The sequence below is a fragment of the Periplaneta americana genome, chromosome 6 (genome assembly GCF_040183065.1).
Source record: "Periplaneta americana isolate PAMFEO1 chromosome 6, P.americana_PAMFEO1_priV1, whole genome shotgun sequence".
In the NCBI taxonomy this organism is placed as follows: Eukaryota; Metazoa; Arthropoda; class Insecta; order Blattodea; family Blattidae; genus Periplaneta; species Periplaneta americana.
In genome coordinates, this window is record NC_091122.1 from 20,746,721 (window position 1) to 20,764,623 (window position 17,903).

Below are 17,903 nucleotides of genomic sequence, written 5' to 3' on the forward strand. Positions count from 1 at the left end.
AATGCTCTTCCCACTGAGCTACACTGCCTGCTTTTAATGGAATGAATTTTAATTATTACAATGAGGAGGAATTCTCTCTATACCAGCACAGATGAAAGATTATCTAAAAATAGTGTACGACATACATGTTAAAATGATATTATTTTGTTCATAACATTGCTACAATCTGCCTGCGGCCTTGTTTTGAAAATATCCCTATTCATAAAATAAAGCGCCATTTTTAACACTTGTATCATAAACAATTCTTTTCTTTCTTTTTCATAGCCTTTTCCTTTTCCCTTTCTTTCTTCTTTTCTATGTTGCAGTCTGTTGACATATGGGAGAGAAAATGGAAAGGATACATAATACATATAAGTCCAGAACAAAATATTTAATGAATCATTAGAAAGTTTACATTAAATGCATGAAAAATATTCCACTAAAAATTAACACGGGAAAACATCCATCTGATTTATTTATTAGGTTTCTGAATTGTATAAAAACACTAATGACAATAGTGAAAACGTGACTCTACATCATTTAAATATCACTTCTAACTTCATACATATATATTGTAAACAGAAAATATGCAAAACATATATTCATTATAAAACAGTAAAAGGCCATCTTATTTTTGTACACTAATAAGGCATAGAAAGATCCATTACAAATATTACAAGTCTTTATCATAATTGAGCGATTCAATTTTTCGAAGTGTCAAAAGTTATACCGGTACTATGAACATGGCACCAAGAAAACTATTTATGTACGCATATTCAAAGCCATGCTATCAGATTGGACATTATTTGGTGTTTACCTATAATATTGCACCTTTCGCAGGAAACTTTTGCAAAAGCATCTTCAGTGTGTGTAATTTCACTTGGTGCCATATGTCTCTATTAACAACTGGGCTTTGGCAATGTACGCTTCCTTAGCGTCGTCTTGTGTCATCCCCTTTTTCCCGTTCCATGCGTCCCATTTTGCTTTGCCTTTGAAGTCCAGAAGTCCTCCTGGTCGTGCTGAAGGCAACAAATAATTTCAAATTTTACTGGATTTTTATTACAAATAAATAGAAATCATCAAGCACTGTTATTCTGTTGTGCATAGAGAATGCATCTTACTACAGAGCAAGTGGAATATTACATACACATCACATCATGTCCATTGACACAAACTCTGACCTTACAGAGCAAATATTTCAAGATGCAATCATAGAAATTTTCAGGGTTATAATTGATGCCTGCATCTTCTGCCATTGCAAAGTCAGATGATGGTATTGGTAATGAAGATAATAATGATAATAATAATGGTAATAATATATTTGGTAAATTTATTACATAAACAACAGATTTCCTGTGTTAATTGAAACTATGCTGGTAATTTACCTTAGTTAATGACTGGTTTCGGCTTAATTTCGACCATCTTCAGATTTATAAGGTGAATTACCAGCATAATTTCAATTAAGACAGGAAAGTTGTTTATATAACAAATTTACCAAATTTTTAGTAATAAAAGTGTTAATCAAGATGGATGATGATAATGTTAATAATGATAATAATAATAATAATAATAATAATAATAATAATAATAATAATAATAATAATAATAATAATAATTTTCCTATGTTCAAGATGCACAACAACCCAAAGGCTGTTGGCCATAGCAGTGCATGTGGTTCTAGTGGTGGTGATGATAGTGACAATGACATTGATAGTGGCTGTGATGCTGATGGTTGTAGTGCGTGCAACTTTGTAGTTGTGGATGTGGTGTTGATGGTGGCAGTGGTTGTGATGTTGATGGTGGCAGTGGTTGTGGCTGTGCTGTTGATGGTGGCAGTGGTTGTGGCTGTGCTGTTGATGGTGGTTGTGGTTGTGGCTGTGCTGTTGATGGTGGTTGTGGTTGTGATGTTGATGGTGGCAGTAGTTGTGGTTGTGCTGTTGATAGTGACAGTGGTTGTGGCTGTGGTGTTGATGGTAATCGTGGTTGTGGCTGTGGTGTTGATGGTGGCAGTGGTTGTGGCTTTGGTGTTGATGGTGGTAGTGGTTCTGGCTGTGGTGTTGACAGTGGCAGTGGTTGTTGCTGTGCTGTTGATGGTGACAGTGGTTGTGGCTGTGGTGTTGATGGTGGCAGTGGTTGTGGCTGTGGTGTTGATGGTGGCAGTGGTTGTGGCTGTGGTGTTGATGGTGGCAGTGGTTGTGGCTGTGGTGTTGATGGTGGCAGTGGTTGTTGCTGTGCTGTTGATGGTGGCAGTGGTTGTGACTATCGTAATCATAATCTGGCTGTGGTGTTGACAGTGGCAGTGGTTGTTGCTGTGCTGTTGATGGTGACAGTGGTTGTGGCTGTGGTATTGATGGTGGCAGTGGTTGTGGCTGTGGTGTTGATGGTGGCAGTGGTTGCAACTGTCGTGTTGATAGTGACAGTGGTTGTGACTATGGTATTATTGTGGCAGTGATTATGATGTTGATGGTGACAGTGGTTGTGGCTGTGGTGTTGATGGTGGCAGTGGTTGTGGTTGGGCTGTTGATAGTGACAGTAGTTGTGGCTGTGGTGTTGATGGTGGTAGTGGTTGTGGCTGTGCTGTTGATGGTGACAGTGGGTGTGGCTGTGCTGGTAATGGTGGCAGTGGTTGTGCTGGTAATGGTGGCAGTGGTTGTGGCTGTGGTGTTGATGGTGGTAGTGGTTGTGGATATGGTGTTTGTGGTACCAGCGGTAGTGTTGAGTGTAGGTGCTGGTAACAGTGATATTAAATAATGATGATTATGATAACGATGTACAGCACTCTGGAAAAATGTATGTTGTCGGATTTAACTAAATTTCTTACGTAGGTAGCTTCATTTATTTGTACAGTAACACTCACTTGTGTTCACATCTCCAATTGAACCTTGCTTGAAGAGAGCGTACAATTCAAGGAGCTCTTCATCTGTCGGCTGAGTCTTCAGATTTTTAACATCCTCTGCAGCCTTGTTGAACCTCTGCAAACACAAAAAGCACAGCTATAGAGGAGTGCAAATGGCAGCTACTGTTTTCCTTATGTCAATGAAGGTCACGTCTCATTTTAGTCGAGAGGATTTCAGGTGGATGACGAAAATCTCCTTGACGAAGCAAGAGTAAGGGTCCACAGTGAGATGGATGTCACTATGTTATCACCAGGGAACGGATTTATATGGACTAAAAATATATGAAATATGTAAATATATATGTAGTTATTTTTACCAAAATATGGAATTAAATATGGATTTTTACCAAAATATGGAATTAAATATGGACTTAAAATTATAAAAAAATGACTATGTACGTTAAATATTGGTACATTTTAATCAAACTAAACAAAAAATATAATGGACGTACCTTATCTTCCAATGTAGTTTCAACAAAACACAATTTTTATTGTCTGTTACCATAACAATAGGTTACAAACATTTCTTTCAAGTGCTGAAAAGTGAATCTTCTTCTATTGTCTCTGAGGATAGATTTATACTGACTAAAAGAGCGTTCGACGTCACAAGAAGTAACTGGTACATAATTCAATTTCACAATGTCTGCTGGGGATAAGTCCAAGTTAATCTTCACTGTTGATTCACCACTCATCACAGCAACAACCTTTTGTAGTTCTTCATATCCAGGGTTTTTTGAAAGTGCAGTGTCCACCTTAGCTCTTACTGCATCTGCAACTTTACCTCTACCACGATTCAGTTGTTCCACAGTACTATTTATAATTTCAAAACTTTCAGATAGTGAAAGGTGCCTATTTTGGAGACTTTTGAGCGTTTTTATGATGCATGAAAATGTATGCTGAATGTGAGCTAAGTCATTCTTCACACTTATGTCACAGGTAACTGTTTTCGCAGTATCAATTGAGACTGCACCTTCAGAGTCCAATGCAAGGAGAACATTGTTAATAGAGTCTATATGTTCGGCATAATATTCAACTGCTTCTAGCCATGTACCCCATCTAGTTAAAATTGGCTTTGGTGGCAATGGAATTTCAGGGTACATTTCTTTCAACACGTTAACTCTACTGGGAGCTTTGAGAAATACTTTTTTCACTGATGAAATCAACAAATCTACTTTAGGGAAATTGTCTCTGACCACTTCTGCCACACGATGAAATGCATGCGCCACACAAGTAAAATGAGTCAATTTAGGATATACAACAGATAATGCTTGTCCAGCTTTGACCATATAAGGGGCAGCATCGCTAATAAAGAATAACACATTATCGTACATAATACCCTTTGGCCACAGGATACCCATAGCTTCGTTGAACAGTTTAACTATAGTTTTGTTATTGCACTTTTCTAGAACATCACAATGTAAAAGAATTCGTTCAGAATATTGTTCACTTAACAAACCGATAACTACATTACCAACAAGTCTACCTTCTTTGTCGGGAGTCTCATCAATGGAAACCCAAATTGAACTATCTTTAATTTCATCTCTTATCTTCTGTATTGTCTCATCGTAGATGGATGGAGCATACGTCTTCCTAAGTGTTGACTCATCCGGGATTGTATGTTGAGTATATTTTTCAAGGAATTCCCTGAAGACCTTATTCTTTAGTTTGTAGAGAGGAATATCAGCAGAGATGAGAGAACGGCACAGGTCGATGTTAAACTCAGATCTTACATTCGATGTTGTTGGTTGTGTTAAAAACAATTGTCTCTGCTTGGAATTTAGTTGTTTGTTGGCCTGATGTTTACTAGTTGTAATGTGTTGTTGCACCAGGAACTTTTGTGTAGATGATACTGCACACTGACACAAATTACAAAATAATATTTTATTGTCAGTTGATAAACCATCTTCTTTAAATTCTGAAATGTAACTTGTTAGTTTTGATTTTAAATTGACTGAATGACGTACTTTTGGCATATTTACCGTCTTTATAGTATGATTTACAAAACTGAACCTATGTGTACTCTGACTGGCATTTAACTGTTGAGCTGCACAACTGAAGTCTGTTAAAAATTTTAAATTAAATTAATACAGTTTTGTAACTTACTTTCCCATTGTTGATAGGACTGCTAATTTTCAAATAACTCTGATGTTAAAGGGATTACTGAACATGTGTTTAAATCTCTATTGTTGAAATGTATTTTTAAAAGTTAATGGAATTTTGTTTTGTTTTATTGTTAAACCTAATATAATATGGACTGTTTTATATGAAATATGGAAAATATATGGAAATTAACGAAAATATGTACTAAACTCTAAAATATGGAAAAATATGGAAAATAAAAGTAGGATTTTTCAACCCTACACATTGTGAAACATAAAGATAATGCAAAATATAAATTATATTAGCTTTATAAGTAAATATGTATTTACATATAAATCCTTTCCCTGGTTATCACAGTCATCACTTCAATTTTTAAATTTTCAGAGTTAGCAATGACTATAAATATGATTAACTAGTAGATCACTATTTAGTTCATGTAATAACGTTACAGAGGCATAAGACTTCCAAAAATGGAATTAATTACATCTATATAGTAAATTTAGGAGAGATGACGGGTATAGAGAAGATGACCAGGCCGTATAGTCCGAGGTTACCGCCACGTGATGGAAATCTTTTTCAGTCTGATATCTACTACAGAGAAAGACGGACTGTGACTAACAAAAATTCTTTAGCAATTTTTTGTATTGTTGCAGTATCAACGGAATTTATATAGCCTAATATGAACTAACAGTCACAGGAGGCTGAATTTTCGAGAAAAAATTGAAATGCTGTATTTTTAACAGTATAATACATTTATAGCAGTGATAATGAATAACCTGTTGATGTTAGTTGAAGCCATGTTTATAACAGAGTTGTCAAGTCATTTTCGTTAGGTGCAGCCAACCTTTTTCTGATGAAACCTGATGAGTCGTACACATACATTTGATTTATTTTTCTTAATCAGATTTATTGAACATACAATTAATTTTACAACAACAAATTTTCGTAAGATTATATATCTCTTACATGGTCATAACACAGTCTACTATATACAGTCGCGAAGCTTGAGGTGTTTTTTTGCAAATCTCGTGATAAAGCGCTCCAAGCGGTTAGCAACTAGAAACAATAAACTGTCCATGGTCGACTTTGGATTGTGTCGTATTTCTATCGAGTGCTAGCTCGTTGCGTATTTCACATTGATGCTTGTGAAATGTTCGTTATTGGTTATAATAAAAATGTTAATGGCTAAACTATAATAATTGGAATAATAATATGGGACAAGAAGGAGACGTTTGTAGTGTTATAAATTGTAGCAACAGTAAGAGAAAGAGGCCAGAGTTATCCTTTTTCAGATTTCCGAAAGATTCAGAAAGGTTCCTGGGTTTCCACAAAAATGCTGTGCAGAAACAAAACTGTTAATTTGAAGTTCTTTGTGACTGTTAGAATGCATTATATCCTTAAATTTCACAATGAAACGTTTCAGTCTAACTGAAAGGACATTAGATACCGGTTAAAGTTCTGTCACTTAGGCTGCTAAATTTCCAGAGAAATAAAGGTTAGGTCTACTTTTTTTGTCAGAGGATATATTTTTAATTGTAGCTATTAATTTTGTTATTATTTTTATGTGTTATTTTACTAAAGACGTAGAAAAATTAAGTTTGTCTTAATGAAATTTATTGATCACGTTTTATTTTCAATTCTGGTGGGATTATTATTGCTTAGGCCTACTTTTTTCTTCAAAGGATATGTTTTTAATTATAGCTGTTAATTTTGTTGTTATTTTTATTTGTTGCTTTACTAGAGACGTAGAAAAAGTCTGTTACAATAAAATTTATTGATCACGTTTTATTTCCAATTCTGGTGTGATTATTATTGCTTAACCTCATCCCACTTTGTTAACTACGTAAGCCTACACTACAAGTACCGGTACACGTAAGTTACTCCATTAATTCATATTTCCATTATTATTGTTGTAAAGAGAAATGCAAATTAATATTTATTGGTTTCATAGTTAATTATCGCTATAATCTTGAATGAATGAAGCTATTATAGTAATTTCAGTTCGTTTTGCACAAACAAAAATTATATTAACTTATTTCTTGCAGGTATCTTCGAGTTTATGGTGGAATTTAATATACTTCATTAAAATAATAAATTAACTTTATGCATTTAATATTTCAATAATGGAAGGAAGGTGTTAATTTTTCCAAAAGAACACGACAACGAAAGTGTAACATATTTTTTCGGCTGCTAGGAGAGAGATCTGCGATGATGAGGCGATAGTAGCGATCCTAGTGGTGGGCAACTACCCATGTTTGCATTTTTACTACATATTGAGCTTCGCGACTGTATATAGTAGACTGTGGTCATAACTTCAGACACAATTATACAACATAAATTATGCATATTTACATACATAATAATATACATAATTGGTTTTTATATTTAACTATGAGTACATAACGTAAAAATTTCTTAATCTATATGTATTCTGTTTAACCAACATATCAGATTTTTCTTTAATAATTTCATATTCCTAAAATTTCCGAATTTTGGAGTTTGATTCAAAATCAAAGACACTTCGTAATATAGACGTCTTTTTCCATAATTATTTGTAATTGCTGAGGGTAAAATGTACCTGTTCTGATTGCTAGTGTTTTGCCCTTTTACTGAGGGAAACAATGAAAAACATCAGTCAGATTGGTCGGCCAAGAAGTTTGAACCCAGAACCTCCCGAATTAGAGTCTCATATGTCACTTCTGAGCCAACTGGCTCGGTTTATTGTTGGTTGTTCTTGTTGAATAGAACTGAAGAGAAAATTTCAAAGACTATTGTTGATTAGACAGCAGTAGCGGCCGGTGATCGAAATCCTCGGTGAGGCCAGCTGCAACTAGTTTAAGTGCCTCCGATAGGAAATGTTTATTTATGATATTAATATTATTATTGTTATTATATTATTAATACCATTATTACTGTATTATTATTATTATTATTATTATTATTATTATTATTATTATTATTATTCTATTATTATGACTATTAATGAAAAATAATAATTTCACTCACCAAATAAGCTGTTATGCTGTGAGTTTCAGTGTGATGAAGCAACCCATATTATGTGTGGAAATTCCCCTTTCTTTCTTTTCTTTTTATTTTTTCTTTGACAGCAACAAACAAAGCCAATAGAGAAGTTTATTTTGCACCGCATTACCACTTAATCATTTATGTTGCCCATACCAGGATGCAATAGAAACTCGCGTTTTAAGATTATCTGCCAGAAAAATTGTCAGCAATGTCGTAGGTATCTCGGTAGGCTCTCTATTTAAAAATTCCTTTCTTTCAATATTATTTCTTCTCGAAAAAGGACACTAACAATGAATTAATTACACCAGCATTATTTCTTGCATTTGTTTCTGTTTATATTTTCCCGAAATAAATAACATTGGCCCAGATTCACTAATGTACTAAGAAGTACAATAGTAGAACACCCTCGCGTAAGTCATAAACTAAGATATAAGGGGAGAGAATAGTGTGGGTCTCTGCCTGCCAAAGAGCTGGAATTTTTGTTATTTATGGCCTATTTAGGAAGACAAGTCACCATTGCGATTCCCACCCCACTCTACCCTTGAGGCTGGCCCATGGATGGGAGGGGTGAAACCTGACCAGGCCACGAGGCCGGACGAATTGTGCCTCAGCTACATCGTTTTAAGCGCAAACTCAAAGCCCGCGAAAAGACAAGAAATCCAAAAGCCAGACCCGGCACGAGCGATCCTGGCCTCAGGAACAAATTTTACTGCAAAACAGGTCTATATACATCACAAGCCAGACCCGGCACGAGCGATCCTGGTCTCAGGAACAAATCTTACTGTAAAACAGATCCATATACATCACAAAGTTTTCAAATGTTTCTACAGCGATATCTGCTTCATTCAAATAACTAATACATTATATAAAAACACAAAATTTCATTTCAGTTAAGCCAAGTGACTGAGGCCCGGCTTCACTTGCCTCAGTCAATCAGCCGCCACTGTTAGACAGGCTATTTAAGATAGTAACACAAACTAATATTAAGAGATATTATGGTTGTGTATTATAATACAATTTTTTAAAATTTAAACAAGATAGAGGATGATAAAAGCCAAAATTTGGATTTACGTCATTCATGTAACTTCATGGCAAACGAGAAAGACAGGCTACGGCGCAAATAGGAGTCACGTGGTTATCATGTCTAGTAATGGCCATCTTGACAATCGCCTGATATAAATACATGTGCAAAGTTCTAAAAAAAAAAAAAAAAAAAAAAAAAAAACAAAGGAATTGATATATTAAACTCACGTTAAACGTGCATTTATATATAAACGTGTTCAATGTTGGCCAGGTTATGACTGTGAATGTGACGTCGCGCCGTAGCCTGTCTTTCTCGTTAGCCACGTGTAACTTACGGTTTTGATACTATGGCAATGCTACGTAGAGGAATTCCGAAATAGGCTGTATTACTGTCTAGTCAAGAATGGAGCACATTTTGTACATTTAATTTAGTAAATTTAATTAATTATATTTAGGAAACTGTATTTTCATCCCACAACAGAGAATAACAACAATCCAGGTTGCCAGGAGACGTTAGAAAACAAAAGATGTGAAAGGAATGAGATGTATAAACAATAAAATACTCTTTAATATTATGTAGGAAGTGTAATAGGGGTGCAATTTGAAATTTCAAAGAGGGAAGATGTGGAGAGTGACGGGATGAAATCTAAAATGAAACACTGGTTTTAAACTCCTCCTCCCAATATCTAAATTTGTGTATGTTTTGTTTAAATTTAATTTAATTAAAATAAATAGTTATTTAGACTGGGAAGTTTTGAAATGAAAACCCTGTATATTCCAGCGTTACCTTGGTCAGGCGTCAGAGTTGTAGCGGAGGAAAGGTCGCTGCCTTGACCAAAGATATGATAAACTACGTGTGGCGCCATCAGCTTGAAATCAATATCAGCTGACTCACAGCTCCTTGTACAAGCATGTCACTGCAACGTGTTGCATCCGTGCTAAGCAGAGCCTTATTTAGTATTATATAAATAAATATTCGTGTGCACAAATGACTTCCCTATATTCAATTGTAGTCCATTCGCAAGATATTTAGGGCGTAAACACAGCTGAGCGGTATCTTGAAAGCGCAGTTCGCGCTCTGGCTGTGCATTTGCGGGTCTGTAACCAACTTAAACTGTACAAATAAATAACCGAAAACAATTTTAGAAATTATACCTTATGTTCATTTCAAAACTTTCCACTTTTGAATAAGTTTAGATGTGCAGGAGACACAACTTTGAATGACAGCCCATTGATTTAGTTTTCGAGGAGAAAGCTCAAAACCACTGCTGAATGAATTTTCTGTTCCACCCCTTCACTTCTATCCACCTATACTTTTGAATATAATTATGTTTACATGATGCTCTTTAGGGATCATCTCACCCTGAAGACATATACTATCCGCCACAAAGGCGAGGCAGAGAAGTTGCCTAAATGGCACGGCAGCGCCAGGCAAAATTCGGTTCATTTTTTACTCTACGTGTATGTGTGTGCGTGCGTAATGGGTAGTTGAGATAGGGATGTTAAACCAGAATTAGAAAATCAAAAGTTGTATTCTCACAATTGCCACATGGAAATCTAAACAAATAACCTTGAAAACTAACATAAGAATATTAAGATTCAAGATATCCAACAGAAACTAAACAAATTTAATTACGCTCGCGGAACAATTCATATTTATTTGCTATATGCCTATTGTACAAGATCTATCCTCTTTCAAATTTCACTGTTATTTGACTTTACGCTATTTTAATCTACAGTCTTATTAGATTTGACAATCTCTATGAGGAGAGAGGCGACAGGATTTTGTTTACAATGCGATTATTGAAACAAGTGAATTTACTTTAGTTTTGGTAATAAAGCCACTATAAACAAATTCGCACGAGACAAATATATTTCATTTTTATCAATCATTTTTGCATAATTGTAAATATCAATATTTAAAATGTCGAGGAGAGTATTAACTGTGTAACTCCAACATTTTGACTCACTTTGATAAAAAAAAAAAGTAGTTAATCTGTATAATACATAAATATTACTTTTAACCTATTTCAACGTGTGTTTCACTTTATCGCACTCGTGTCGTAGATTATCACATTACAACATTTTTTATTAATATGAAATTTCAATATTACGTAACAAAAGCGGATAAAATAATACTGTACTAAAGAATAAGACATTGAAAGAGAAAACTGTTGAAGTTTTTTTAAGATCATGGTTTTACCGACCTAAATGTACGGAAGCAAAACACGCTCCCCAAAGAAAGATATTTAAAAAATGCAGGTCTCCGAAATTGAAATGTTTAAGAGTTCTAAAGGAATGTAGTTTTAAATACCATTTCAGAAATAACGACGTAAAAATAAATCATGTATTTTCATTTATAGATAAAATAAAACAGAGAAAATTGAAAGTCTCGTGCAGAACGAACGAAAGAGACGCGCATTTCGAAACAAATACTGAACTACAAAGTAACTGGTAAAGAGATCGTGGCAGACCATAGAAATGATGGCAAGAAATTCTGCGAAATCCAATTTAATAATGAAACCCATACCATGAAATTAAAATCTCACTGACCCAGCAACATAACAGGCTGAACCAAATTCGGGATTATATATTATATTCATTATGTTTCTTCCAATTCATGTGACAATTTATTTGAAGATCAAGAAATTTAGTACATAGACCTAATGAAGAACTATCGGAAAGCTCAGTGTTGACCATTGATCATCATTCTCTTCATTCGCACCATAATTAATTTCTGAGTTAACATACCGGTACTCCCTGACCACACTGCATCAAGCACTATACAGAGTGGTAACAATGAAATATTGTATCAGAGTGCAGGCGACATCTACACAAATATTTTGAGCCTCTGTCTCACGCGGATTAAAATTGCGGGATCTCCTAGAAGATATGCTACACCTCCAGCACTTTGACCTTCACTTGTCAAATTACGAAAATATACAGTACTCTATTTTTTTTTATTTACGATGCTTTATCAACTACTAGGTTATTTAGCGTCGATGGGATTGGTGTTAGCGAGATGGTATTTAGCGAGATGAGATCGAGGATTTGCCGTAAGTTACCTCACATTCGTCTTACGGTTGGGGAAAATCTCGGAAAAAACCCAACCAGGTAATCAGCCCAAGCGGGAATCGAACCCACGCCCGAGCACAACTTCAGATCGGCAGGCAAGCGCCTTAGCCAACCGAGCTACGCCGGTGGCTACGAAAATATTACAGTTTATAAGAGTGGAGGATTTCATAGTGACGGCTGTAATGTTTGTAGCACTGTCAGGGGTCGTCATTTATCACTTCGGACAGTTGATGCGACTTCCTGGTGTCACAAGGAATAAAACATGTGCTGTAATGTCAGAATCCAGTATTTGTGGGTATACACTGTAGCGTTAAATCATGAAAACAATACTGCTGGCACAAAACACTGTAACAGCATAAAGCTGACAAAAGTGAAGATAAAAGCGCAGAAACTGTTTTGCGACTTCCAGCTAATATTCCAACTTTAATATTTTTCTTCCCTTTGCGAAAGACTTCACCGGCCACCCTTCCTCTGTTTCAAAAAATGTGTGTAGATGTCACTTAGGCCCAATGATAAGTCGGGGGAAATTTCCCTTTTTCAAGGAAATCGAGTTATAGGTTTTATAAGGTAGAGAAAAGGGAAATGTTTACCATTTTACCACTATTACGGGGAAATTTATGACTTTAAAAGAAAGTAAAAAAAATTACAAAATTAACTAGACATTCCTGACAAAATAAAACAAATAATTTAGTTCAACAATGGATAACTTAAATGTGTAAAAACGTCATTTAACTAACTGTTTAAGGAATTGAGACTTCTGAATGTTACCAACAATTACTTTAAAGTAGATTTCTTAAAATTTGAGTAACAACGCGAAGAGCCAGTAACGTTGTGCACTCAGCTTAGTGCAAACAGTTATTTAAAAAATCCACGCTCTGTATCCTACGCCGGGCTTAGAGAAAACAACCGGAAAAACTCAATGCGTTGCCCGTCAGAAAGCAACCTCGTGGCTCGGTAAGAATGCCGGTAACTTAAGTTTGATTCATTCTACTTAATGAGAAAGCAAGACTTCCTAGGATGATCTTATTACGATTGAAAAATTATATTTCATATACATCACGAAGGGCTTGGTTTAATGTACAGACTGGCAGTGAACAAATACTAAATCCCTGCTTTCGTGGTTAGTCCTGTTCGAGGTCGCACATCAGTAGACATCAGTCATGGATCAAAGAGCTGTCCCACCTCGCGTGGGAGCAGCACATAGGTTTACCGTCACAGTCAAAGAAGTTGTTAGTGCGAAGAAAAATTGTCATCAGAATGGAACGGTTGAACTCTTACTGAAGTTCAATCTTAAAGTGATTCTTACTTAAAGGATTGTAGTTCGATTTCCTGCTGCAGGACATATAACAGACAATCTGCTGAGCAAGTTGTGTTAGTACTTCACACTCATCTTTTTTCATTATTGTCATAATCAAATGCTAATCTTAGAAAGAAAGGCCGTTCTGCTACATTAATAATAATAATAATAATAATAATAATAATAATAATAATAATAATAATAATAATCCGTGGCGCTACAGCCCACAAAGGACCAAGACCGACCAGCCGGCTGCTGGCCTCACGACCACATGCCGAAGCAGAGGTGGACGATCATCCAACCAGAATGGAGGTATCGTGCAGTTCTGCTACATTATTATCATGTATAAATTTCATTGCGATGTCTGCTACTTGACTCCAATTCCCTGTGAACATCACATTTTCTCCATCGCACTACATCATCTTTTCATATATTTCTTCGAAAAATCGTTCTCGCTTTGCTCATGATTCCTGATCACATTTTTAGATCCCCATTTTTAACATTCTAATTACATCCTTGATGTTTCTTGTACTTTCGACTACTTTAACTTAAGAAGAAATGTTCGGTATTTTTGTACAAAAGCTTCAATACCTTTACTGATGTGGCCCACTTTCACGGAATCGATCCCAGAATCCCCAAACCACAATACAGACCGACTGGCGCTAAGCTCGGCTCCACAAGTAGGGCTTACTGGGATATCGGTCCCAAATGTATTGATCACGCCATTCTAACACAATGTAAGTCTCACAGCGGCAAAAAATACCAGAGAACTGCTTTCAATCTCATATAAAATTCAATGCTTCAATTGGATTAAGTTATAGGGGCTCCAATGGATGTTCAAGTAATTGAAAGTTGAAAGTTCATTTTCTATCCAACTATAAATTTCCTCGTAAAATATATGCCTTAACTCATGACCTTCTTGGTTCTAGCGCTGGAGATGTTGGGAACAAAGTTGAACTCATCTTGCTTTATTTTCCTCAGTCAGATTTCTGGGCATCCATAAGAGCACACACTTGACAAATTTAGGTGTTGGTGAGCAATGTGTTTAATGGGCACTTTAATGATTCGTTGGTTTTTCTGATAAGTTCTTCAACGTACTGAATCTTTTATTCATTGACAAAAGTCGTGAGATATGCATATGACATGCTTAGCTATAAACTATAGTGCATTCATAATAAATTACAATGGTTTGCACCACTTAAAACTATGGAATGAAACAACAGTTTTCTTAGAATTGTGCTACAAGACTTCTATCTATTTTAGCACCACTGGTTCCTTTCATATTGAGATAATTCCTTTTTTTTTAATTATATAAAACTTTATTATATCATTAAGATAATAATAATAATAATTCCTTATGCAGCAATATTTCAGTCACGTTTGTCTTCTGTTAATTTCTGACGTAAATAAAAGACGCGCAATGAAAAAAAATAAAAGCGTATATAACAGACTAAGTCAGAGTCATCTACATAGACAGCCGGAGCCTTGGGTCGGCAACACTGTAAATAACTGTCAAGCGGAGGCCTAAAATACAAAAGGATGTGTTTGTGTTAATATTGATTTTCAATTTAAATGAATGTTGTAACATAAGTATGTGTCGATGAAATTATGTTCGCGGTTGTACCAAACGTTCATTGTTTATGTATTATAAACTAAGTGCGTATTGGCGATAAAAGCAAAACAATAAATGGACATAAATGGCTGCAGTCTTTGGCAATTTTTACGGTTAATGATGACAAAGTGATTGACAATAATTCTTCTAGATACTAAATATTTTATAAACTACATTTTTATAGTCTTGCTTGTGGTTTGTGGTCTAGTAGAAATGTTGTTCCAGCCAAGTTTTTAGAATCTCGCCTGCTATATGTAGGAATAAAGTTACTCAGTTGATTTCAAGTTCATTGTAAACACCTATTTTGTGATCCCATAAATGTTGCAGTTTTGTTGAAGACTCGGAATGCCTGCTATATGTCAGAACCATCTATAAATATTGTAGATGGACACACTCACTCGTCCATACCTGTGGAGTAACGATTAGAGCGCCTGGCCGCGAAACCAGGTAGCCAGAGTTCGAATCCCGGTAAGGACAAGTTACCTGGTTAAGGTTTTTTCCAGGGTTTTCCCTCAACCCAATATGAGTAAATGCTGAGTAACTATCGGTGCTGGACCTTGGACTCATTTCACCGACATTATCACCTTCATATCATTTAGACGCTAAATAACCTAAGTTGTTGATATACTAAAAACACCCTCTCCGGTTTTCAAGGTTTGTTTATTATTATTATTTTTTTGTAATTGTGAACATGTTTCTTTTCACTTCGTATTTACAGGATTTAAACTTCACCGAGTTTACGCTAATTACACATACTTAATAGATAATTATGTGTTTTGTTACATATTATGCAAAAGGTATATTTTTGCACTTTTTCATAGATTTTTATACTTGGTCTAATTGCGTTTACATCCTAGTACTTCATTATATGTCGATAGTTTTCTTTGTTTATATTTTTATTATTTGCATAGTGTAAATTCTTAACTGGTTTTCTGTAGTTATATTTATTTAAACTTATATTTGAAAAAGTGTACAACAAATAATTCAGGAGAACAGTATTGCTATGTTGACTGGCCAGGTTCAAACCAAAACTAGCTTCCTAGGCATCTGAAATATTTATAGAAAAGCACGACAGATAATCGCATGAGATTAAAATGTATGTGATATTCTAGACCTTTCACGTCAGAGGTGAAACGCCATAAAGCGGCAAAACATTGTCAATTCACAGCTACATATTTGTTAATTGATTGGAATATGGTACTGCGAAAGTACGTCTTTATTGTATTACTGGATAATTTATTTTTCGTAGAAGTAACATTTCTTTATGTATTTATTTAGTTACCCTTGTATCATCACTAAAAACACGCATGCTTTAATTTTTTTAAAGTTATTTTAAGTGGCACTTTGTACGTAAGTACTTACACGGTATTCTGAAACTCAAAATATCTTCGGATTACGTAATAAATTACGTACATCAATACTCTGAATCTTGATCATATCCACTTACTTGTATATAGGCCTAAATTGATGTAAAAAATGTACACTATAATGCACTACGAGTATAATGTCAAACCACAGCAAAACCTCGTGCTCTACTATATCGCCTCCAATCAGCGTTGCCAACGTACCAATACTCCGGCTTGTAACTGAAGGTGGCTCCGACTAGGCCCAACAATAAAAAATATTTCAATGTACGAAAAATATTGTGGTGTTATCATTTGAAATGTTTTATTTCTGTTTCATTTACAAATGAAGAGTATGGGTCTATGATAAGAGAAGTAATAATTAAATGAAAGGCATGCAATATAATTATTTTCTCTTCGTATGAAGTGACATTCCTAAATTGGTCCCAGCTTACAACAAATTTTTCACTGTGGTTCACTCAGAGTGTATCGTACGTGTCTGTCAACACTACTACAGAACTTGCGATTATAAATCAAACGAGTGGCAGCACAGGTCTGCAGTTATCGATGTCGAGATATTACTTAAAGGAGACGCGCAGCACGGCTAATTTTATACTCAAATTCGGCGCCGTCATGTTCGTAGGGAGGGGAGGTGGCATCATTGGGGATGGTCACACAAGTTACATTGGTTCATGGCCTAACTACTAATACAGTGTGATCCATTTGGGTATGGATAATATTAATTTATTATTATAAAGCTATTATGATAGTAGGAAAAATTTCTTGCTGGTTATATTATGATTAAAAGAAGGGAGTTTCCATATATGACAATCAACAATGTATAATCTGAAAGGGCAAATGAAAATTGTAGATGATTAAAATGGCTACTACAAATCAACAGCGGGCACAATGTGTTCTTTGGTATGCTAAATTTGAGAGTGTTAAAAGAGTTCAAAGGGAATTTCGACGTGAGTATGGTGTGCGTAATGTACCTAAATACGATTCCATAATGTTGTGGTATCGAACATTTGTAGAAACAGGTTCTGTGTTAAAAAAAAAAAAAAAAAAAAAAAAAAAACATGCTGGGGTCGCAGGCGAAACCCAGTACGAGAAGCAGCTAGCTCTTGGTTTGGTCCCCAAACTCCCCAGATCTAACCCCTCCTGACTTCTTTGTGCACAGAAACACAGGAACATTGATGATCTGAGAGTAAAACTTAAGCTTTTCAACAAATCACCCCTCTTATGTTACAGCGGAAATAAGCTGAATTGCATCATCGTTATGAGTTGGGCAGGGTGCGCAATGGAGGTCATGTTGAGCTCTGAGGAATCTCTCATCTTTCAGTGTTGTATGCACAAAGTTTCAACAAATAAAATTCAGCAGTAAATGTTTTACGGTGTTATTTTATCCATACCCAAACGGTTCACCCTGTATAACAAGCATTAACATTCGGCTGAAGCTTATAGTGTTACAGTAAGCATTTGAAATTATGCCCTTTTTTGTTTTACCACGGATCCAGGAAAGGGTGTTCATATTTGGTGCAAGAAAATAAGTAC

At 35.3% G+C, this 17,903-nt stretch overlaps 1 protein-coding gene across 1 annotated transcript in view; it reads right to left on the reverse strand.

The window, feature by feature from the left end:
• Window positions 1-355: 355 nt before the first annotated feature.
• LOC138701136 (acyl-CoA-binding protein-like) overlaps window positions 356-17,903 on the reverse strand; it is a 36,946-nt gene continuing 19,398 nt past the window's right edge. The window contains exons 3-4 of the mRNA XM_069827739.1: window positions 2,837-2,951; window positions 356-998 (exon numbers count right to left, since the gene is read on the reverse strand). Of these exons, the coding sequence (XP_069683840.1) occupies window positions 856-998; window positions 2,837-2,951 (258 nt within the window). The 3' untranslated portion in view covers window positions 356-855. The remainder of the gene's footprint in view (window positions 999-2,836; window positions 2,952-17,903) is intronic.